The sequence below is a fragment of the Siphateles boraxobius genome, unplaced genomic scaffold (assembly GCF_051911475.1).
Source record: "Siphateles boraxobius isolate OS27281-9 unplaced genomic scaffold, OSU_SipBor_1 77, whole genome shotgun sequence".
Lineage (NCBI taxonomy): Eukaryota > Metazoa > Chordata > Actinopteri > Cypriniformes > Leuciscidae > Siphateles > Siphateles boraxobius.
The window spans coordinates 13,983,168-14,006,836 of NW_027509205.1; the positions used below are offsets into that span (position 1 = coordinate 13,983,168).

The 23,669-nt window shown below is 36.8% G+C and overlaps 2 protein-coding genes across 2 annotated transcripts in view; both read right to left on the bottom strand.

Annotated features, from left to right (window-relative positions):
• Nucleotides 1–2,778: 2,778 nt before the first annotated feature.
• On the bottom strand, nucleotides 2,779–20,912 carry tamalin (trafficking regulator and scaffold protein tamalin). The gene is made up of 8 exons (XM_077218512.1): nucleotides 20,492–20,912; nucleotides 16,562–16,614; nucleotides 15,622–15,676; nucleotides 11,046–11,148; nucleotides 9,261–9,354; nucleotides 8,575–8,641; nucleotides 6,821–6,887; nucleotides 2,779–4,008 (listed from the first exon to the last, which is right to left on the bottom strand). The coding sequence occupies exons 1-8, from the start codon at nucleotides 20,699–20,701 to the stop codon at nucleotides 3,506–3,508; spliced, it is 1,152 nt and encodes a 383-aa protein (XP_077074627.1). The 5' UTR covers nucleotides 20,702–20,912; the 3' UTR covers nucleotides 2,779–3,505.
• Nucleotides 20,913–22,001: 1,089 nt separating this feature from the next.
• The window catches only part of dgkaa (diacylglycerol kinase, alpha a), a 33,199-nt gene continuing 31,531 nt past the window's right edge, over nucleotides 22,002–23,669 (bottom strand). Inside the window, exons 23-24 of the mRNA XM_077218502.1 lie at nucleotides 23,579–23,639; nucleotides 22,002–23,055 (exon numbers count right to left, since the gene is read on the bottom strand). Of these exons, the coding sequence (XP_077074617.1) occupies nucleotides 22,978–23,055; nucleotides 23,579–23,639 (139 nt within the window). The 3' untranslated portion in view covers nucleotides 22,002–22,977. The remainder of the gene's footprint in view (nucleotides 23,056–23,578; nucleotides 23,640–23,669) is intronic.

Genomic DNA, 23,669 nt, shown 5'->3' on the forward strand with positions numbered 1-23,669 from the left:
GAGCTGTTTAATTCAAACTCACAAAACGTGAGAGTAAACGTTGTTAAGACAAGAAAATAGTAATGAAAAAACACGGCTGTATACATAGAGATGTTGGAAGACAGACTTCCATTTCTTATTTTTAATAGCAGTTTTATGCTTTAAAAATCAGAGCCAATAGTTGTGTTCCTTTACAAAATTAGGCAACAGCAAAACCTTCTCAATTTATTTGAAGTCTATATATTATGTGGTTTAAGTTCAAACTGATTTAATTGAAACTCCAATGAAATTTTAAAAAAAAAGTTAATTTCACCAGGATAATTCAATGCATATGAAAGTCAATGCATTCTGGCCTATTTCTCAAGTTATTATATAACACGCTCTAATGGAAAACATGCACATAGACCAGAGACACAGACTGTTTTGTGTGAATGTTGGAAACATTCAGTATTAAGGATGCAGTCAGTTCAGAAACACTGGCAAAGTCTCTCGAGTTTTGCATCGTCAGCGTCTAGGGAGAAAAGACGTTGTGCATAAACTGAACTGATTTTCACCAAAACGTTCTCCCCATTAACTCAAATGTATGCTGTTGGTGCTGAACATGTAATTGCCTCTTGACTTTTGGTACTGTTTATCGACTTTCCCAGGTTAACAACCACACACTCTCTATTAGGACTTTATGAAGACTATTGGCCTCATTCATTAATGACTGCAAACAAATTGCGTATTTATGTGCACAGACTTACGTTTTCGTGCAAAACTTTGAGCAAAACGCACACACATTACCTCGTTTTATGTTGATGTTGATGAACTCAATATGAAGGGGCGCGTGCCTGCAGGTAGTAATTTGCATAAAACAAGTCCAAACTGATCAATATAGGCTAAGGCAGCGTTTACACTTGCCATTAGCATGCGACCTGTATCCGGATGTTGTCCATATACACACTGAAAAGCCAAGTGTACACGCGCTTGTGATCGGAATATAATCCGATTAGCGTGTCCAGGTTCGGAGGAAGTCGAGGATGCATTGTGATCGGATGTCAACGCAATTCATTTTTGCATCGTGTCTTTTTTTGTTGTTTTTTTTCCGCTGTTTTTTTTCTCGCGGGAATAAGTTACGAGATCCGATCTGTTATCCAGATACAGAAGCCACTTATGTGGACAGGTGTAAACGCACCGTGTCCTCCTGACTGGCTAAGGCCTTCTGCAAAAATTAATCGGTCCTACTCTTGCTTGTTTTCGCGTACGTGTAGATTTAGTTTATTTTGATTTTTAATTTAATTCAGATTAATTTTGCGAATTTGAATAATAAAAAACACGATTTTCATTACTATTATGAAAAAAATCACAGTAGTGCGAATTTGAATCATAAAAATGTTTTTATGCACACATTTTACGGACAAATACGTGGATACGCTCCCGGGTAAATTCCTATGCAAAACTTATCCAATGTTACAAGGGTGTGTGGGTGGTTGGTTGAGCGTTGCTATGTGGTTGCCAAAGCGTTCTTATATGGTTTTTAGCACGTCCTTTTGCGTTTGTTTGGTGGTTGCTTGGTGGCCCATGTAAAAGTCCACTATCAAGTCTCTCTGACATTGATATTCTGGCCAGTATATACCTCAGGTCGCTTCTTTAATGCAAATACTGTATGAGATTTTCTAATCAATTTTAAGTATCAGTCCATAGCACACAAACAAGTTACACATCAATGTTTACATTTTTTAATAGTGGTTTAGAACAAACTCAAGTAAAAGCAATAATAATACCAATGCTTACTTTAGGAAACATCACTAAAATATACATATGCGTATACATAAACTCTAGTGTCCCGTCTGTACCAAGCTCCCATCTCTCTTGCTGTGCTAATTACATGCAACCCACTGTCAGCCTATTGTTTAGCCCAACCATTAAATGGCCCATTCATGGCTTTGCTTTAGGTCCCCTTGTCTTCAAAACTAATTATGCATTCACTTTTTTTTTACAACCGTCATGACTTAAAATGACTTCAGCCTTCAAAATCTGCTCAAAAACCCAATTATGTCTTAAGCTGACAAGTTACCCACACACCCGTCTCTATAACTGAAGACGAAACAATAGCTAATCAAGACACAGGGAGTTACGCAGTACTGACACCAGCGACCATCCAAAGAGGCTCTGACGTAACGGGTACCGGCTGTGAAGGCAGACTAAAGAGAAACAACGTAAAGGGAGCCATAGAAAATAAGGGGGGGGGGGGGGGGGGGGGGGTGTTGTGACCTGGAAGGTCAGGCGCTACACTGGGATGATGATGCGGTTTGTGTCTTGTCAAAGCACCATGGGGGAACGTGTTTGTGTGTGCAGGCAGAGGGCAAGGGTTCAGCTCTGACCTAAAGGAAGAGAATCAAGGCTTGTGGTCTGGAATCCTGGGGTCACTCTTTAGATGCACATTCCAATGCATATTCCTAACAGCGACCCTACAATGAATTTGTTTGACATCACTGAAGGTCTCACAGAGCCAAGCATTAGAGGAATGTAACCAGTCCCCTTCATACTACAAAACACACAGTCTCTGTCCCAGAGGAAGCTGTTGTTTTTGAGGTTAGGATAGCACATTAGGCTGCAGTCCTTTGTGCTGCCGGTATCGTAAGTGCAAAGAAAAATATTTTAGTAAGAAATCAAAGACGTCCAACACAATAAGAACACTTGTGCTCAAATGGCCGTGTATTTGTCAAGTGGACTTCTGGGTAAAATAACCTGAGAAATGGCAATATGAATCAACATACAAAAGAAAAAAAAAGAAAAAACATACTAGAGAAATTATAAGGGAAAAATCCTTTTATTTTTCAAAAAATAGAAAAGTTATTTACACATACATGCCAACAGGCACTTATTAAATATCCTTCAGGGCCAAAGTATATTCAAATATAAATGATCAAATAAGAAAAATCCTTCATTTTGTACATCTTCAAATAACAAAAAAACTTCACAAAAACAGGGGAAAAAAACATTAAATAAATAACTTAAACATTAACAAAATATGTACAAACATTTACTTCTTGATTTAGATGAAAAATGTGCACCAGGAAATAAAGTTAAACAATGTTAATAACGTTTAAGGAGTTGACAAAGTAATTAAGACAAATTGGTTGTTTTTTTGTCAACATTTTCACGATATTTTTATGTCTTGTTAACTGTTATATTACTGGTTATAGAATTTGAAACAATTTTCCAGCAACAAATAGAAGCGTATCCACATCTACTCAGCATTTTAGACAAACATTTAAATTGCCCAACAAATCTTGAGTGAATGTTTTGTATTCAGAATGGAAACTTTTGGCACACAAACTAAATTACTTCTAATTTCAACCAAACATTGGAAATGAACGGGGCTCTCGATTTTTGAAAACACTTTTTTTTATCACTAGATTCTTTGGTTTGTCTTGGCCTCCAATTTTGGTCTTCAGTTTGCTTTTTTGGATGCATTTTACATTTTAAACATTAGGTCTTTGGCTAAGTGAGTCTTTGAATTTTAGTCTGTTTTAGTTTCTCACAGTTTGCTTTCCTCCTCTTCCAGGGGTCGGTTTAGTCCGGGGATGTACTTCAACAGCCTCCGCCTGAAGCTCTTCTGTTTGGGTTTGCGCTGCAGTGTGCTGAACCCTCCGCACTGCTGTTTTTCTCCATTAGGCACAGAGGACGATGCCGGGCCCCTCATGTAGCTGCGTGTGCTGGCGCTGCGGGTCAGGGTTGTCTTGGCAGTAGCGAAGAGCTCGCTGGCGGGTCGGGTGATCCGTAGACGGCCGCTTTGAGATTTCACTTGGTTTGTGTCGAGCTCGTCGTTGCTGGTGTTGTTGCCACGTTCCCCCTGGTAGATGCAGGTTTGGTAGAGTGGATCGTCCTCGGCCGTGGCGGCACTGAGGTGGCTCACGCTGCTGCTCGTGCTACCGGTGTCATGTAACGCGCGCATGGCCGCGGGGCTCGGAGCTCCCAGACTACCGTACACGCCAGCTGACTCCAGAGACTCATAAACAGCCACGTCACTCAGTACGATGCCTGTGAGAGAGAAAACAGATAGATAAATTAACCTCTGGTAATGTTTAAAGCAAGACACCCAAGTTGAACAGGGTTAAAAAAAAAACACTTCCCTACATGCCCGAATATATTAAGAATTGCAAACATTTTTGTCATGTTGAAATATGCAAATAAGACATTATCTAATTTATGTAAAAATTTACAAAGAAATCTGAATCTAACCCCGGCAAAAATGTAAAATAGTGACTGAAAACACAATTGGAGTGAAGAGGAGAACGTTTCATTCGTATAGTCTGAAAATTCCATTCAGTACATTCGGCAATATATAATATGAGGATGCACAATGGCAAGGCCGTTATGTAAACTTATTGGGTCTCATTCATGAAACACGAGCAGAACGAATTTTTGTGTAAATCGTGTGTAAAGTGGTTCTGGCGTAAATTTTCGGATTCATTAAAATGTTTGTATTTTCCAAATGTTAGTTGGTACGCAAGAAATCTACACCTGCTCCCAGCTACGCGTAAATAATGCGCTTAACACCCGAACGTTTTGCTCATTAATAAGGCTGCATTTTAATTCACCTTAATCGGGTACATATTTACACAGCATTTTGAAAAAATATTATATATAGTAATTACATACGTTTTTTCTTATTATGATAGCCAGTAATAGCATCTGCGATGGTGGTCCTTCTCCAGTTTTAATACGATTTTTCCGAAGTGAACTAATTCGTTTTTTGCTCTCAAGCTTAATGTCGAACCATTTTCTTCTCACTTCTGGGAATGTTCGATTAACAGATGAAACTCCATTGACTGCATCTGAAATTTGCTGCCAAGCTTCCTTTTTTTTAGGACCCGATACGCCACTATGTACACTTGAAAATAAAATGTGGCGTTTTGAATTAACTTCTGATAATAAAACTTCAATTTCTGCATCTGAGAAATTTGTCTTTTTCATTCGCATTCATGTCATAATATGATGCCCATATATAGTTGTCAGTCGGATTTAATGGGCGGGATTTATGGTAATTGAGAATGAACGTGCACGCGCATCCCATTTACGACTGATTAAAATTCATTAACACACACACACTTCACGATCACATCTGACGTTTACGAAGTATTTGTGAGTCAGGAGAAGAGTTTTCGGGAAGGTCTCTTTACGCGCAAATCACTCGCATATTTACTCGTATATTTACGAATGTTGCATGAATGAGACCCATTGTGTGCGGGAAGCGCCAGTCTAATCAGCTACTAGCTACGTTTACATGGACACAATCGGAATGAAATCAATACGATTGATGAATCCGAACACGGTGTTTACATGAACTATAAATAAAATAATCGTGTTGATGTGCGCGTTTATATGTCACAAGATTCAAATCGGAATTGATTTTTTGAAATACGCACACTGCACGAATATGCCGCTGTTCGCGCATAAGTATTCTCCTTTATTGGTTCTTTATTTTTTTTAAACAGCAGACTTAATATTTATCCGTCTCTGGTCATGATTTGTGCTGCTATTGATCACGCAGTAAAACCACGCGCCCAAAACCTGTCGTCCATGGATGATAATCTGAAACAAGCACTGGTGGGACGTTGTCCTGCTCCACTTCACAGACGCTGAGTGAAATGAGAATTTTTTAATGACGGAACACTCATTTATATTCACTTTATTCAACAGGAAGAACAGCTTGTTCCACGCGTCATACGTCATTACACTATTTCAACGTCATTGCACATGCGCAGTCCTTTAAGTTTCGGTTTTCAATCCGATCAAGTGTTTACATGTTCTCTCGATCGGATTACAAAAGGAGTAAACCACCCCTTTCAATCCGATCGAAATTTCAATCGGATCAAGCTCAATCGGATCAATTAAGGTGTTTACATGAAGGTTTTTCAGTCCGATTGAGCCGTCAATCCGATTATAAGTGTCCATGTAAACGCAGCTGACACTACAAATATGGACGTTAACACTGGGATTAGGAATGTACAGTGTGAAACGGCAGCGAAAGAATACCAAGGATTAATTGTTAACCTCAGATACTTTATAAGCAAAGTGAAACGTGAAGCAAGGATTCCGTTTACCCAGGGTTTATGATGACCCAGGGTTAATTATTTGTATAAAGTTAATTATAAGTGTGAAAAGCCCCTATAGAGTCATAGGTATTTTTGATATCTCTTTATCATTCAATAAATCAGAATATATTGTAAAAAAAAATGACTATGTTTTTAGGAATGAAAAGCATGGAAATGATATGTAAAGAACCTTCAGAATATAGATCAAAATAAAACGGTTAAATGTTTGGTGTATGTTAAGTACTACTGAAATGGCATTTTCTGTGCACAAATAGATGAATTGCGATAAAATAAAAGTGTATTTTGCATGTTTTCTTCCATTTCTGAACAAACACGTTATGGAAAGCAAAATGCTCAAAATCGACCAGTGCACAAAAAAACAAACAGTTTTTGCCTGTAGAGTCTTGCATTCAAGGAAAATTACTCTCCGCTTTAAGATGTTTTTAAATAATTAGTCTTTAAGAGATTCTGCAGAATAGTACAGTATTATGTTGGTATGCTAATGCATTTAGTTTGAGCTTTAGTCATACCGGAAAAATACTAGCATATTGTTCTAAATATGGTTCTCTTCATTTATCTTTAAGTGTCTAATGCAACCTTGTGCTTACAAGTGTTGTGTGGAACATAAATACATGCAGAAGTGCTCAGATGTTATATGTCAAACCTTTGCACGCTATTAAAAAAACCTCATAAGAAATTGGTGGCTTATTCAAAGGCTTGGGTTAGCAAGATTGCTATCATGTGCTAAAACTCACCATGCACAAGCCGCTGTTCTTGCACCATTAGAGATCTGTATTCATCCCATTTCTCATGCAGGGTTTGCTGAGGAGACAAAATACACAGTAAGAGTCATTCCACGTGTCATTTCTGTTCTGTTCATTTACTTTTTTCCCATCATCATCATCAGAGAACAGGGAAGTGTGTGGTCAGTGAGGTCAGACTTAGCTCACAGTTCTCTGTTGCTACTTCTCCAATCAACAAGCCATCAAATTTGAACTAAATGCAGAGTTCTTTGTTGTCTGGCTCCGTTTTTTAAATCATAATTCTTTTCGCAAAGTGAATTTGTTGAAGCAATGAATGAAAAGATGGTTTGTCATGATTTTTTACCTTTTGTAACTATTGTGGTTTCGATTGGTTTTATCTGTTATTCTACTGAATAAAATAAATAAAAAGTCATGGAAGGTATTTTACAGGGATGCACCGATAGTCAAAGTCAAGAGCAGATCATTATTTTCATGTTATGGAAGATAACTGTTAAATAGCCGATTATAATTCTTCTATACTGTTTTGTTTAAATAAAAAAATAAAATAAAACTAAAATCAATTGTTTTAAATGATACAAGACAAGTAAATTTAAGAAGCACAACATTATTATGTACGGTGTGAAAAATTAATATTAATTTTAAGGTTCGCAAAAGATTACATTTAACAGGGTTTAAATTGGTCTTTTTAAATATTAACTTTAAGTATTGTTTATATACTATTATAGTTTTTATTATGGTTTTGAATTGGCTGTTACTTTTTCAGTTTTCATTTTAATTTATAGTCATTGTGTTATGTGACAGTGCCATTTTATTGTGTTTTTAATAAGCTTTAATAATTTTTTTATTTTTTATTCACAGTTTTAGTTTTAGTAATTTTAATACTTCAACTTAATGGAAATTAGCCTTATTTCCATTTCAATTTTTAATCGTTCCAGTTAACAATAACTCAGCAAAACCTGAAGCGTGAGTGTAACATTATGGCACATGTACTCTAAATGTAAAACAAAGTAAATTAGCATTCAAAATTAAACATTAGTATTATGTATTGTAGTAATAATGGTATTATTTTACCATTAGCCGTTTGTTTTAATTGGTAGATATTAGACATTTCGGTCTACTACTCGACTGGTTGACTTTAAATTAGTTTTTTTTAGTTTGCATTTAAATAAATTATTTTCTTTCAACCATGACAATGGTGTTTGTGTCAAAACAGGTTGGTTTAAAGCTCTCCAATCAACGATTGCAAAACTCTACCCGTCTAGTTACATCATCATCAGCTCAGTTAATATTATAATATTTATAAAAGAGAGCTTGTGCATGTCTGATATACAACTGTGAATTCAAAAGAGCTGTGTAGCAAATATGACACGAACACATATATAACCAATGTTCACCATCACCGTGATTCAGCTACTCTCAAAAACTGCAGAAGCGAGTACCAAAATGAAAGCGTATTCTTTTTGTAGTTAAACTTTATAGCCTAGGCATCTTTTTACACATAATATGAGAATGTCCTGAGGAATGTAAAACTGTGCCGTGCTTCTTTTCAGCTGTACTGCGGTATGCGAGGATTAAGACTGGACTGTCACTGGAACAGGTGGGGTGTGAGAGGAAACAGGTGTGATCAGCACTAGTGTTTGGTGCCAGGCCGGGGCAGCTGTGTTAAAGCTGGGCTTACATTACAACACTTGTAAACGTCTCTGTATCTGAGATGACACGCTGCTTGATGCGTGCATGCGACTTACCTTTAGATACTGCAGTCGGGCTTCCAGTTCCGCTTTTCTAATAGAGTTGCTGAAGACCGTTTCTAGCCTAGATGCAGGAACAAAATAACACAGTGTTGCATGACAAAGTCATTTCCTATGCTGTGCAGTATTACATGTCTTCAAACCTTCAATCTAATAAACACACCAATTAAAGTCAAATAGCTCTTTAAAACAGACTTCAGACCACAACGTGTCTGAATATGAGCTTAGTGGTAATTTAAAACTCCCCTTCCCCCAAATGTATATGATTTCAAGACCGGCATTGGTGATATGGATATGAAGCGGGAACCTCTTTTTACTGGGCTGCTGTAAACTCTCATTTACAGCATAACCCCAGGTTTAAAAGTGGAAATAATTGAGTTAAAAGCCGTGGAGAGGGAAGGCATGAACTGCTATGCATTCATGTGGTTCACATCTACACTTTATAAATGGAGGTTCATTTTCACTGGCCTTTCATCTTTTATTAAACAGAAAATAAACGGGGGGACGGAAAGTGTGGTTCCAATCAAGTAATAGCAGATCTATTGCTTCAAGCTAATGAGAAAAGACCACAAGTACACTCAAAACAATTTAGTTTCAATTTAAACTTTTAAAACCATTCTATTTTGGGCCAAATGTGACTATTTTGCTTATCAGACATGGAAGAACGCTGAACATCTACATACCTAATGTCGTTGCCTGATGATTTAATGAGCTGGACGATTTCTTTATGGCGAAAGCCTTCCACAGAAGTGTCGTTCACGCTGGCAATTGTGTCTCCTACAAAGCCCAGAGAAGAGTTTTCAACTGAGAACTGATTTGATTGGAAACTGTATACGAACATTTTGTGTGCTGTGCTGCCGTGAGTGATAGTTCAACCAAAAATGTAAATTCTGTCATGATTATTTACTCACTCTCGTGTATTTTGAAACCTGTATTGACTGACTTTCTAAGGAACACAAAAGACGACACATTGCAGAATGTCCAATTTCAACACAATAAAGGTGAATGGTGACCACAAGTGCTACGCAAGAGTTCAGAGGAAACATTTTCAGTGAACACATTCAGATTTAGTCCGTTACTCACAGAAAGCTCATGTACGGCTTCTGAACACTTGAAATAGTGCACAAGTTGAATGGACTACTGTTATTGTGCTTTATTTGAACCTTTATAAAACTTGACGTCACATTCACTTTCATTGTACAGAAAAGAGCAGCGCAACCATTCTGCTAAACGCCTCCTTTTGTGTTCCATTGGAATAAATTATATCTTCTTGTTTTCTTTTTCTTCTCACATGACTTCACACATCAATATGTAATGAAACAATTCCTTTTGTCCTAGGAGAGTTTGGTGTTTTCTTGTCTTAGAACGATGAGTTCATGTGCTTTTGAGAGACAGACCAAAGGCGACAATAGCGCAAAGCATGCAGGGAATGCAGGAAGCGAAACCAACACACACGCACAGCAACTCTGAGGAGGAGTTCCTGTTTACAACTGATCTGACATCAGTTTATCTATGAATCATAATTGTTATATTTTGGGCTAGGAGAAGATCAACTGATCCTAGGACAGAGTAAACGGATATTTTAGATGCAGAAGTGTTTTTTCTCGTAGAGATTATAGAAAAGAATGCAGATTCTGTGTATTAAATTTCAAGAGGTAACATTTCATAAAAGCCTGAATGTGGCATAATAGGACATAGACAAATATGTATTTTTAGAAAACTATCTTTTTTTACTTGTCAATATTTTCTAAATAAAGTTGCTTATAACTTTCTATAAGGATTAAACTATAAAGACATACATAAATTAACTTGAAAATGTAATGTTCCACAACATTACAGATTTTACTGTATTTTTGACCAAATAAAGGCAGCCTTGGTGAGCATAAGACTTCTTTTGACAACATAAAAAAAAATCTTACTGACCCCAAACATTTTGACGTAGTGTATTTGAGATATATATATATATATATATATATATATATAAATACTTTTATATATTCCAAAATCAAAAATTAAATGGAGCTGTTGAATTTATGTCAGGATGAAAGATTTATGAACAGCAGAAATGTTCATGCAGCCCACAAAAACAAAACGCAGAGTGACTCGACTGTATTCTGTTTTACAGTTTGAAAGAGTAAAAATCCATCAACTGTCTACGTGGGTGCTGACCTGTGATATTTGCTCTTGCTTGAACAGTAGGGCTGTTCTGCTGTTGACAGATTGACGAGATCTAAGAGTCAGAAAGCAAGCCTTCTGAAATATTACTCCCGTTCACACAGACTAATTTTACTACAAAACAGGACGTTCAAGAGGTGGATGAAGGAAAGTGATCCTTGTTATTGCTTTGAAATGTACTCCTTTTGACCCCGAGGACTACTCTGAATATTCTAGCCTCGGTGTCAAATGCTGGTCTAGAGCGGGACTGAATGAGCAAACATTAAGGGTGGTGTTAATGTGAGCGCACTTACCGACTTTAAGGCCTGCAAGTTGGGCAGGACTGTCTTCATGAACGTTGCAAACAAAGGTGCACATCTCCACCGAGTTCTCACTCTGGTGATGCAGTCCGTATGTCTGCAAGCACACATACACACAAAAAAGGGTGGTAAACAATGAGGTCTCTTGTACAGAGAGTAATGTTATTTATAGATATGCATTCAGATTATACTAAAGTAAACAAAATGAGTTATAGTCTAGCTAGTAAAGGTGTGCCATTTTCGTCAACAATAGGACTTCTTGTTCGACGTAGCATTGCCAAATCAGGTCTGATAGCATTTTCACAGTGGCTTGACACAGTCATGTGCTCAATGACTAGAATGTTGACCTGCACAGCTTCACAAAGACTGACTGACAGAATCAATGGCTTAAAGGAAGCTGAACGTTAGGAACGGCTTCAGGTGGTTTACACACATGCAAACATCCTTGATAAACAAGCCACACCGAAACTAGGCCATTAGAAACACCTGTGTTTTGTTGTCATTTCAATGTTTGATCTGTATGCAGGACAACTCCAAGCCATCTGACTGAGGCTAAAAAATGTTTATGGCTAATCAACATTTTATATTTGATGACCATTTCTGAGCGTTAGCAAAAGATAAAGGGTGATTTCTTGGAGTAAAAATTTTACTGTAATGTGGAGCATTTCAGAGTGAAAATGATATTCAGTCATAAAGGACAGTTTTCCAAAGTAGAGCAAGTTACATTAACTACAATATAATATAATATAATACAATACAATACAATACAATATAATATAAACTAGCCAAGCACAAGCGGTTTGCATAATGCATGGATAATAATATAATATAATATAATAAGAGCCGACATAGACAAAGCGGTATGCAAATTAGATGGATGGATGACATACAAAATATTATAACACAATAAAATATAATATACCCACGACCCTACATAGGACAAGTGGTTTTCAAAATGGATGGATAACATTGTTTTAAACTGTAAATTATGTAAAAAAAAATGTTTAGCAGTAGCAATAAATTCTAGTTTGCACCATTAAGATCTTATACAGTTCATCTATTCTGCAATAAAACAACTCAAGTCAGCTTAAGTGGACTAGCACCTGGATCTCTGTGTAAACTGTAAAGGATGTTAAGTGGCTATAACATATAGTGTGGTGTGAGATATTTTAGAGAATTAAACTACAAATTCTAGTTAAGAATACAATGCAACTCTACACAGCAAGAGTTTAAAACAGAGCAGGAAGAGACTCAGTGAGATGTTGATATGCAAAACATCAGCTTCATATTCCACCATAACTGTAATCAGTAGCTCAGTTCAAGAGGCACGCGCTGATATACTGATGCCATTTGGAAGGGTCATTTGCATGTTGGTGCCTTTGGTATCAGTGGTATCTTAGGTTTACTGACGTGTAGATTCAAATGAGTATCTCAATTTACTGTTCATTTCCTGATGTGAGTGAGCCATAATGTTTTATGTCGCATGCAACATTTTCACCAGTCACCAAAGAGATACGCTGTGGCTTAAAGACACTCTCACGATGTTCACTTTCACAATGAATGACAATTACTTTAGTGTATAAAATGCGTAGGAACGCCTGATTTCAACGCCTTTGAGGATGACTGACGTTGGTGCTCATTTCCTCAACTGAAACCCAAAGCTGTTGTTGAGGTTAACAGCTTAGTGAACAGAGAACACTGTTAAACCTCATTTTGTCAAAAGAAAGGCGACTAAAAAGAAAGAATCTGACTAAACTTTTGATGACTTCATAAAGATTGTCTTAAAGGGATGGTTCACCCAAAAACGAACATTCTGTCATCATTTACTCATAGGGTGACCACCATCAAACAAACCAAATGTGGGACGATTATACATTTGTGTGGGACAATGTAGGACGTGTTACCAACACTAAAACATAACCTGAAACTGTTATATAATGTTTATCTAACTTAATAAAAACATTTGTATTCTGCCTTTCAGCTCATAAAAATTATTTGTTCTTTAGTCCCTTCCAGAAAACACCATTACATCACAATGTAACATAACATGTCTTTATTTTCATTGACATTTAAATTCAACATCACTGAGCCCGAAGGCAGCAGGCATCATGCAGGTAACTATTTTTGAAACAGTTCTGACCAAGTCCAACTTAATAAATAATGAACAAATAAAATTTAAACCAACATGAATTTAGATAATTGACAGTCTTATATAAGAATAGCCTATATTAAACCAAAAACGTTCATATTTTTTAGAAATGATGTGAATGAAAACAACCACAGCTGGCAACAAGTTGATAAATTCTGTTAAATGTAAAATAACATTTACCGAATTATCCATTTTCTTCTGACAGGGAACAACACATGGAACAAATCACCGCTCCACATTTTGATTGACAGCGTCACAACCTACTAGTGACCGCGTTTACTCCTTTGCTTTCAACTATCGGATAGGGTTTAAAAAACGGCTGTTGTATTTGTACTTCTGACGAAGCGCTGTTAAATATAGGTGAAAAACTACGCCGCAAAAAGAATAAATAAAATGCTTTCTTAAAAAGGCAAAAAAGAACGCATGCACATTTTCTTAATATGATAATTAAAAAACAACAGACTGATGAAAATGCGGGACATTTTCTCAATATGCGGGACATTTTCTCAATATGCGATGTGCGGGACAAGGGGTTGAAAATGCTGTGCGGTACAACGTAAAGCGGAACGGGTGGTCACCCTATTTACTCACCCTCTGGATGTTACAAACCCCTATGGGCTTTCTTTTTTCTTTTTTAAGATTATTTTTTAAAGAGGTCTCACACTGCTCCTTACCATTACAATGAAAGTGAATGGGGACAGGGGCTGTTAATGTCTAGTCACCATTCATTCATTTCGTTGTATGGAAAAGAGCCTTTTCAACATTCTCATTCTGCTATAAATAACTTATTTAATATATTACAGAATAAATAAGGGAATACAGGTTTCAAATATCGTGATGAGGAGTACATTTTGAAAACATAATTTTTGGGTGAACTGTACCTTTAAGAAAATAAAGGGAAATACCTGATGCAATATTGTAAGGTCTGAACTCTAGAGAAAAAAAAACACACTCCCAATTATCACTCATTTAGGAGAAAAAAATACAAATTTCTATCTCTGAAAAGTGAATCATTTATTAAGTGTTTTCAAATGTTTGAAATAGTCTGCTTCCTTCCTCTTCCCACACACTCCAAATTGTTACACAAATCTCTGAGACATCAAGCGCCTCAGGAGATGCAAAGTACAGACATATTTACATAATAGATACGGCCAACCGTATCCCCACTGCTAAGAGACTCAAACAATGTTGTATACAGCACGCCATCCCAGAAAACAATTCATTTCTTGATATGTCGACCTATCATGTGACAGAAACTTGATGTCATATCCTGTACTAGAGGACAAGGCAGGAAAGGAGGGGTTCTCTATCCTGCATCTGAACTATTACACATAACTAAATATAAACTAGCTATCTGACACATGTCACAACAAATGACATACTGCTTTGAAGCATAATAAAAAATTACTAATACAGAGTTCATAATCGGTTCCACATTGAGGAATCAGGCTTTGATTTGAGTGTTGTGAAGAATAAATTACAAGACAAGCACATTTGTTTTTGTCTGTCAAAACTAACTGGTTTAAATGTGGAGAAACCTTAGCTAATACTTGTTTCTGTTTAAATGAGGTGCCATTCACTGAATTTTAATCAAAAATGAGACCTTGAAGCTGAATATAACAGCACCTTAACAATGAAGAGATCCTTCTTCCAAGGTCTTGCTTTTATTTAATCCTGAGCAGCCCACCCACATGTACACGCTAAGGGGGCGTTCACAAGACCCTGCTTTCAACTAAAAATAGAATACGTATGCACGATTTTGGCCACTCATTTACACGACAATGGCATTTTGGGGGCCTGAAAATGCTAACTTGTGAAAATGGGTTTCAAAGTGCACATTTTTGAAAACGATACCTCCGTGTAAACTACAAAAACGAGAACTTGTGAAAACATGACATCATGTGCATGTGTATAACGTGCTTAGTCACGTAGATTTTCTTTACAGTGACGTCGCCAAATACTGGCCTGGCATGAATAATACAGGGCTCTTAATCATTTTCGTGGATCCATGTGAACGGGGATTGTTTTGACAACCTTGTCGTCGGTATGCGAAAAAATGCAAAGGAAAACCGGTTACAATTTATTTTAAGGTGTCATTGTTACAGTGTAATTATATATTTAAGTACTGAGTAATAATAAGCAACTACATGCACTTACTATAGGGTTAGAGCAGGATTAGGATTTCGTTGAGGGTTAGTTGCATGTAATTACTCATAATTTACTGTTACTCCTATGGTAAGTAAATGTAACATTTAACAAGGACACTGTAAAATAAAGTGTTACCGTTTTTAGTACATCGTTGTCATGTAAAGTGACCCTAGATCACTTTAGAAAGATTTTACATTATTTTTCACCAGTTTAGATGCTATGAACGAATTCAGATAATATGTCTTGCATACAGAGTGTCTAAATCCCTCTTACCTGGATTTCAAAGCCAAAGGCCTCCTCCTCTTTCTTCTCCAGGATCACCGTTTTCCTGGAAGGAAATTCAGCAAAACAGAAGGGATTCTGTTAATATGAACCGAGGAAAGGGCTGCTGTACAGAGACGGTCTGACTGGTTTAGTCTCAATCTATGACCTTGACTAACTGTCAATGCTTACAGGAACAAGGATGATGAAAGATCACAGAGGAAATGCATAATCAACCCCATGATTCTGTTTTTTTTGGAGGATACATCTTTATGGCGTAATAGGAAACGTGTGAAAAAGAAAAAGAAAAAAAGCACCAAATTCTAAGTGTGACATCTGAACAGTTCACTCTCAAACTTTGTTTTCAGTATACTTTCAGTTTCATACTTATACAGTGCGTTTTGTTTCTCAATGATAACAACTTCATGGCATGAATTACTACAGAGGTGCACTTTAAACTAGAGAGGACTTCTGAGTTGATAATACTAGTTGTCTAGACAATTAAGCAATCTCAGGATTCAAACGTGTAAATCATGAATACTCTGACATGACCCTGTCTTTCTGAAAGCACTCATACATCATTAGCCACTCATGAATTATGTATATGCATTGCATATACTCAACAATAGAGGTACATACATACAGTGAAGAAAGATCATATCTGACCATCTGGCCGATCCAACACACACTCCCTTTTTAGTCACAAATTCATTGAGGCCTCATTTCATTCATTCCGTCCTCTGAAACGGGCCATTTTATATAAATCTATAATTGCGTTTGTTCAAAGGGGGTTATTTTTATTCCATGACACCTTGTAAAAGGCGTGAATGACTATGGTCTGACGTTTTCATAACTGTCTAAATAAATCAAGCGTATTTTAGGGAAATAACGATGACGCATGCATACGCCAATCAAATCTGTGTAGGTGGAAGAAAAGCAGGGGCAATCTTACCTTTGTGGTTCTGGAGACTGTGAGAGGGGCTTCCATTTTTGCAGCCCACCGTTCTGTTCAGAAACACAGATTGAGGAAGAGGACAGAAAGAAAGACAAGAGAAGGAAAATTAGTCTGTGACTTTTGGAAGATCTGCCCTTGTGCACTTGAAACCCCCCTTGATCAACAGGTCTTTAGGTTTTGCTCAATGTGTTCATTTCACACATATGTTGTTTAACAGCTTGGATGAAAATCGCAGACACAACCTGAAATGCATGTCGGTCTGACCGTCTTCTCCGAACCGTTCCTGTCACGGCTTTCTCTGGTTCATGCTCTGATCTTATTTTATCTACAGACTACAGGTTTACTTACAGTAAATGTCTTGGAAATGATCACAAGGATGATCTAAGATGTAGCCAGATTGGTGAATACAAGTTCTGGCATGTTCTACAACAACTGCCCTGATGTTCCGGCTGAAAACTTTGAAAACCCAACACAAAACGGATATAAATATTCATTCATATTACGCCCGCTCTGACAGACGCCCATTCAATCGGGCTCTACCTCAACCCCAACAACCTCAGCTTTCCACAAAGTGCACTTTGTGCAAGAACCCTCCTATGCTAGTAAAACATTGCCTTTCTTTATTTTCATACTCTTTGAGAATTGTCGTAGGGTCCCCTCAATGACTTCATTTATTTCCATGTAACTAAGAGGGTCCCTTGAGGGCAGTTGGATGGAGAAGCAAAGCTCTCCGTCGCACAATACCCTGTTGTGGCCCGCCGTTTACGCAAAGTGTAGGAGTCACGATACAGAGAGCTGTTCATAAACCTACCGTGCCCTACAATCCAAATCTTGCCATGTAGTACTCCACTGTGAGTAAGCCTTATTTAGGACTCATTTCTGCAAATTAAAATACAACATTTAAATGTTGCCGGCTAGTTTGAGTCAAGCAGCTATAAAGGAGCTGTTGTTTTGACCTTAAAATGGCAATTGAAAAATTGCTGTCATACCACAAAATTCATCTAAAACACAGCAACATAGTCTTTAATGGATAGTTCACCCAACAATGAAAACTCATCATTTACTCACCCTCCTGTCATTCCAAACCTGCATGACAAAGCATTGGACTCATTGACTTTCAATGCATGGACAAAAAACAAACCAAACCAAAACAGAAACATTTTTAAAATATCCTCTTTTACGTTCCACATAATATCAGTTACTTTATTCTGGCAGACGGTATAAAGTACCTTAGGTGAAAAAGACCAAATATAAGAGGACTTTTATTCCAACTGGTATTGGTATTTTAAATGGGGTCTTAATACGAATCTTATGTTTTTCTTAAGAAATTGTGTAGGTCTTAATGTAGTAGGTTTTAAAACTGATGTTGTGTAGTATTCAAATGAAAAGGAAGGTTCTCTGCGCTTCTGTAATCAACAACCATCCGGTGCAACCAGGGCAGGACAAAACAAGGCAGAAAAAAAAGAAGAAAAAAAAAAATCGCCGGTGTAGCGCAGATGTCTTTTTAATAATACATTTATTTAAGGTGCATAGCAATGACTAATGTTTGATGTAACTTTACATCGAAACGTTAGTCATTGCTATGCACCTTAAATAAATTTATTATTAAGACGGCATCTGTGCTGCACCGGTGACGTTGTGTAGTGTTTTTTTATATTGTTTGTTGAGCCTTTGTCTAAAGACAATTTTCTACCCCTGTGGGGATAGGCAATAAAGCTTTTGAATTTGAATAAGAAAGAGTCATACAGGTTTGAAACAATATGAGGGTGAACAAATTATGACAGAATTGTTATTGTTGGGTGAACTATTCCTTTAAGAATATAAGAGCTATAACACATACAAGACTACAGATGTTGTTTTGATTGTCACCAGACAGTTACCCCGGAGATATCAAGATCATATCAGAGCTATTTGAATTTCAAAAGCCATTTCATTACACGGTCAACAACAAAACCACACTGACCCCCGTTTACTCAAGCTTTTTCAATTCTGCAGTAAATTCAGTTCCACACCACAAAGGTCACAGACAATCCGGAGGGGGCTTCTCTGCCCCGGACTCTTGGTCAGGTTCCATAAAACGGCTTGGCTGGCCACACAGGAGGTGGACTGTTAAAGAGCAGGCCCAAAATTCAGCAGGGACATATACGAGCTGTTTACAGTTACTCAAGAGAGTAAGACCTGCGTGTGGGTGGTCCAAAGGCACCGCGAAACACTTTACACCATGAGTGACCATGAAACACGCTTCAGTGTGTCTAAACCAAAGGGCCAAAACCGAGCAGGCTCACATCTGCATGGTCAAAGCCCAGGAGAGCAACTGCTTTTGCCAAAGCCGAGTACAGTGTAGAGGTGAGCAGCAGATTAATGTCTCTCTTTGGATTTGGAAGGGAAGTGTGGGAGACTTTATACTTGATATCTATACCTATATTACAAACTGGCGTTATAACAACAACAATACAGTGAAACATGTTCAGATATGTAAATCAATGTAATTTGCATTATTATTAATATTAATAATAATAATAATAATAATAAAATACAAGTGAAACTTTTTCAGATATGCAAATGGAAATATAATTTGAAATAATAATAACAATAATTATAATTATCAACAAATGTTTCATATAAAATCATTCACAGGACAATATTTTCCTCTTGTTCGGGTCACTGTTATATTAAAATGCTACGCATTTCTCACTTGAGAATGAATGGTTGCTACCTAAACTTAAGTATACAACCTTTGACCTTGAGCAAATTTTTGCAAACAATGAATAAAATAACTTCGTTCTTTACCACATAACACTGGTATTTCCTGCTGAATGCACAGTGGTGTCACTGTGGTTTTTATAGCATGATATGATTTATCTGTTGTATTGAACACTAATGAATCAGATTCATGAAGTAATGAAAAAGTAGCCACTCCTAAAGATTAACATGACTGCTCATATGCATATGCAAAAGAGGTGCTTCAGAGGAAGCGTCACATGCTGATGGTCACAGGTGCACACTGATGGACAGGTGTGAAGACCACAGGTCTAGAAATTCTTTACATGCCAAGCAAAGTGTGACAACTGCTTGAACCATTCAGGACAATACTCAAACAAGGACATCATTCTTTTAAACTACTCCCCTTCAACAGTGGTTGTTAATCCTGCAGCAATCAGCATTGCACATTTTGAATGTCTCATACCCATTTCAGAGCATCAAACAATGTGCTGATGATATGAATCAGGTGTGTCAATAAGATACACATCCAAAATGTGCAGTTTTAGCCAATGATGATGGCATATAAAGTCATTAAGAGAGGTAAACTAATAAAACTTGAAAGGCGCAGGCACACTTCTGTTTCTAAAAAAACAAACTCACAGGACTGTTGTGCCTGATCTTAATTAAGGCCAAACAACATCATACAATACATTCAAGATGTTCATGCATAGAGGGCAGGGTATAAAAGAGGCTAACAAGTGTAATATTACTTCTAACGTTTTCACTCTATTAGCTGATATAAGTGCGAGTTCAGTATTAAACGTGGAAACTACAGCTCAACCTTGTTGAAGAAAAAAAACTGTTTTGCTGGTCAACTGGTCTCCCAGCAAACATTAGTTTTGCCAGACCAGTTTAACCCAGAAAAAATCATAATAACATAGTTTACAATGTGTTTTCCCCTTAACAAACAGTCTCAGCTTGTCTAACCAGCTGAAAAGTGTCCAGAACTCTTCTAAAACCACCCGAAATACCAGTTTGACCATAGGGAGGCTGACTAAGCCCGGAAAACCATCTAAGGCTGGACTAAAAAGTTTTTTTTTCCCATTTGGGAATTAAAAGGTGGATAAATATCACAAACTGATCACTTGTGTGTAAACTGCCAATGTACAATGTGCATGTAAATACAGCGTGTCGAATCTCGAAACTAAAATGAAGTGCTCTAACCTTTTTAAAGTTCCTTGGTAGGGTCCCTCCAGAGTAAGCGAGGGTCTTATAATTATACACCTCAGTGGAGTTTGAGGGTCCACGGTCCACAGTACAGCTGTCCGATTTGGAGGAGGTAAAGTAGATATCTCCACTGTCATGACACAACGACCCGCTGTCCGGCTCGTTTGAGTTCAGCTTCTTTACGCGTCGGAAAGTCATATTTTTCATAGTCCGCGTGTCACTCAGTAAGAAAGTAACAGTGGATGAAAGAAGAGAGAGATGAAAAGTACTGAGTGTGGGTGAGGAGACACCCACTCGGCACCAGCCAACACTTTGACGTGTGCAATAATCCCCAGCTCTAACTCAGCAACAGCAACAGCAACAGCATCTGCGGACAGACGCGTCGAGTTGAGAAAAGCACATGTGAAGGAAATACTTGAAAATGGGGAGGGACCTAGCGACCCTGCTATCTTCAAAGGGGGCGGGGACATATAATTGGCGTGATGCCATTGGCCGTCATACACAGAAGCGATGTACTTCTTTCTATTTTTTTATTCAACTTTACAATGACATTTAACATCAAACATAAGACAAACAGATATTGGGGAAAACATATAACAGATCTTACATTGTAGAAGCGATGTACTTCAGCCACGACCATTACTTGAAACGGTTTTGCAGGTAGAAGTAGAGTAGTATTATTTACGATTACATTTGAAGGCATTTAGAAAACACTATTATCAAAAGTGAATTGATAAGACTTGAAAAGTACTGTAGTTTGACAGCTATTTATTAAAACCAACTCTGTGGTTTTGTATGCGAGTTGATAAAACTTACACAATAAACATATTTCCAGTACATTTTATTTGTAATATTTTTGTGTTTGGATATTAAAGTAACTTACATTTAGCCACGTCATTCAACTCCTAGGTTCAATTAAAAAGCTCACACTCACACACTTTGTAAGAGAGGCTCTTGACTCGAATCATTGAGTTGTTGACCAAGAACCACTCGGGCCGAGTCCGATAACATGCCGTACGCATTTGTGAACCAATTCATTAAAAAGCTTCGACTTTAAGAGCACGTCTACTACTAGTACAGATATAGCTAATACGTATATGCCAGGCAGAGTTAAGTGAAAGTTTATTGAAATTGGTGAACCTTGAATCAATAAAGACCAATCAAATATAATTAAGCAATATTTGCAACATTTTACTAAAATATATTTGATCATTTTAATATTGATATTAATTTAATATTTTGGTTATTTTACGAAATTATATGAGAGTTAATTATGAGAGTTTTCTCGTTTCAGTTGAGTATTTTGGTGTAGGCCTGTACAAAAAACAAAAAAACAAATTTTAATAATAGCCCAGAAATGGTAGGCCTATGAGAAAGTGAATTTGAACCCGATACGATGCTTGATCAGGCTGGTGTAAAATTATTCAAACTGATGGCGCCCTCTAGTGCTTATATACGGTAAAACATTTTATGAACGTTGTGGCAAATTATGAAAAAAGAAGAGATATAACATTGAAATGTTTATTCAGACAAATTCACAAAATTAATAGATCCTCTACATTCTCAGGAGCAACATAGAATTATAAAGCTTGCCAGAGGGCCATTCATTTGCAGTGTGCAATCTAAAACCTTTAGGATTTTGTCCATTATACAAAATATAATAACAGACAACTATCACTATTTAAATGTATGAAATGTTTCAAACAATACACAACTGACTCAATACATTCTTGATACAATGATACCTAATAAAATGAATGAACATACAATGGATTTTGTTTTAATATTATCTAAATATTACACCTCCTATTTTAGGTGTACAATTTAACAGCAAATAAATTAGATGTCTCATCAAGCTCTTCAGATTTTGATTTGCTAAATCTAGTAATTGTTCTGGCAAAGAGCACACTGGCACCTTGGATTAATCTTGACATTCATGATTAGTAACTGCAGAAGCAACAGAAGATTTAGGCTTAGCTGAGAAAAAAAAAATCTAAAGGAAAAACAAAAAGCACAGTGCAGAGTTATTGCAGATCTGTTTCAAATCTTACAGCAAAGTCACTGTGCATCAAGCCTTTATTCACTGGATGCTTTGGAGTGATGTATATTTTTATGTATACAGTATCTACATAACCTCAAAACAAATATTCAACATATGTACTTGGAATGACCTGTGCATTTGATATATGTATATCACAGCAAAAAAATGCATGCATAAATGAATGAATGCATGACCTACTGTTTAAGAGCACTACATTTCTTTAAAGAGAGCATAATTGATATTAAGATGAACAAGTGAAAAGTTTGTACCTCATGTAAGGATAATCTCCTAAAACACAAGGATTTAAGTATGAGCTAAAACCTTAGTAAACATTTGTTGCAAAATTTACATAATCGCTTTAAACTTTCACTGGCTTCAGAGTCCTTTTTAATGCACACACAGTTCTGAAGCGATATGGATCATCCTCAAGCGAAGGTAAAGTCTATTTCAGGTTGAAAAAGCCAGATTTGGCTTGAGGGCCCATCAGCATACTAGCTTGGTTCTTATGTGTGATGTGAATCTGAGGAAGTAAAATAAAAATGGTTAAAATAACACAATAAGTTAAATCTCATTTAATGCTGAGATGTTTCTACTGGTCCAAACTAAAGGTTAAATACAAGTGAAATATCCTTTGTTTAATTTAGGATGACTATTTGTCACTTGAATTTAAAACAAGTCTTTAATGATGTTTTATAGTTGAAGGATTCAGTATTTTTTTAACAAATCCCTATAGTTCTCCTTCACTAAAAATCTTAATTTAGGTTTTTAAATCATTTGGAAACAACACTCATGATGCTTAAACAGTTTATGTTGTTTATTAGATTTGTAGAAACGCACATTGTAATAAGACTTGTTTTGGTTGAGTGAATGAATCAAATGACTCATAAAACGAAAAAGAGACTCACTTCTCACCACTTACAATGTAATCTGCAGAAAGCGTCACTGAACAAATCAGTGTATGAATCTGAATAAATCTTTATAGTTAACAGATTGGAATGACTCTTGTGTAGAAAGGTAGTATTTTGAAAGTGGTAGACACTTACGGTACAAGGTGGCTGCATCCACGGTTCTCCATCTATCTGCATTGGCAGCGGCTTCTTTGTCCTATAAATGAGTGTGCATTTTGGAATAAAA

Excerpts from the sequence above, each read along its gene's own strand:
- tamalin (XM_077218512.1), bottom strand. The coding sequence starts at position 20,701 with ATGAAAAATATGACTTTCCGACGCGTAAAGAAGCTGAACTCAAACGAG. Across the intron at positions 16,615-20,491 it reads TACCAAGGAACTTTAAAAAG|AACGGTGGGCTGCAAAAATG; the intron begins GTTAGAGCACTT and ends GTTTCTGAACAG. Across the intron at positions 6,888-8,574 it reads CCCGACTGCAGTATCTAAAG|CAAACCCTGCATGAGAAATG; the intron begins GTAAGTCGCATG and ends TTGTCTCCTCAG.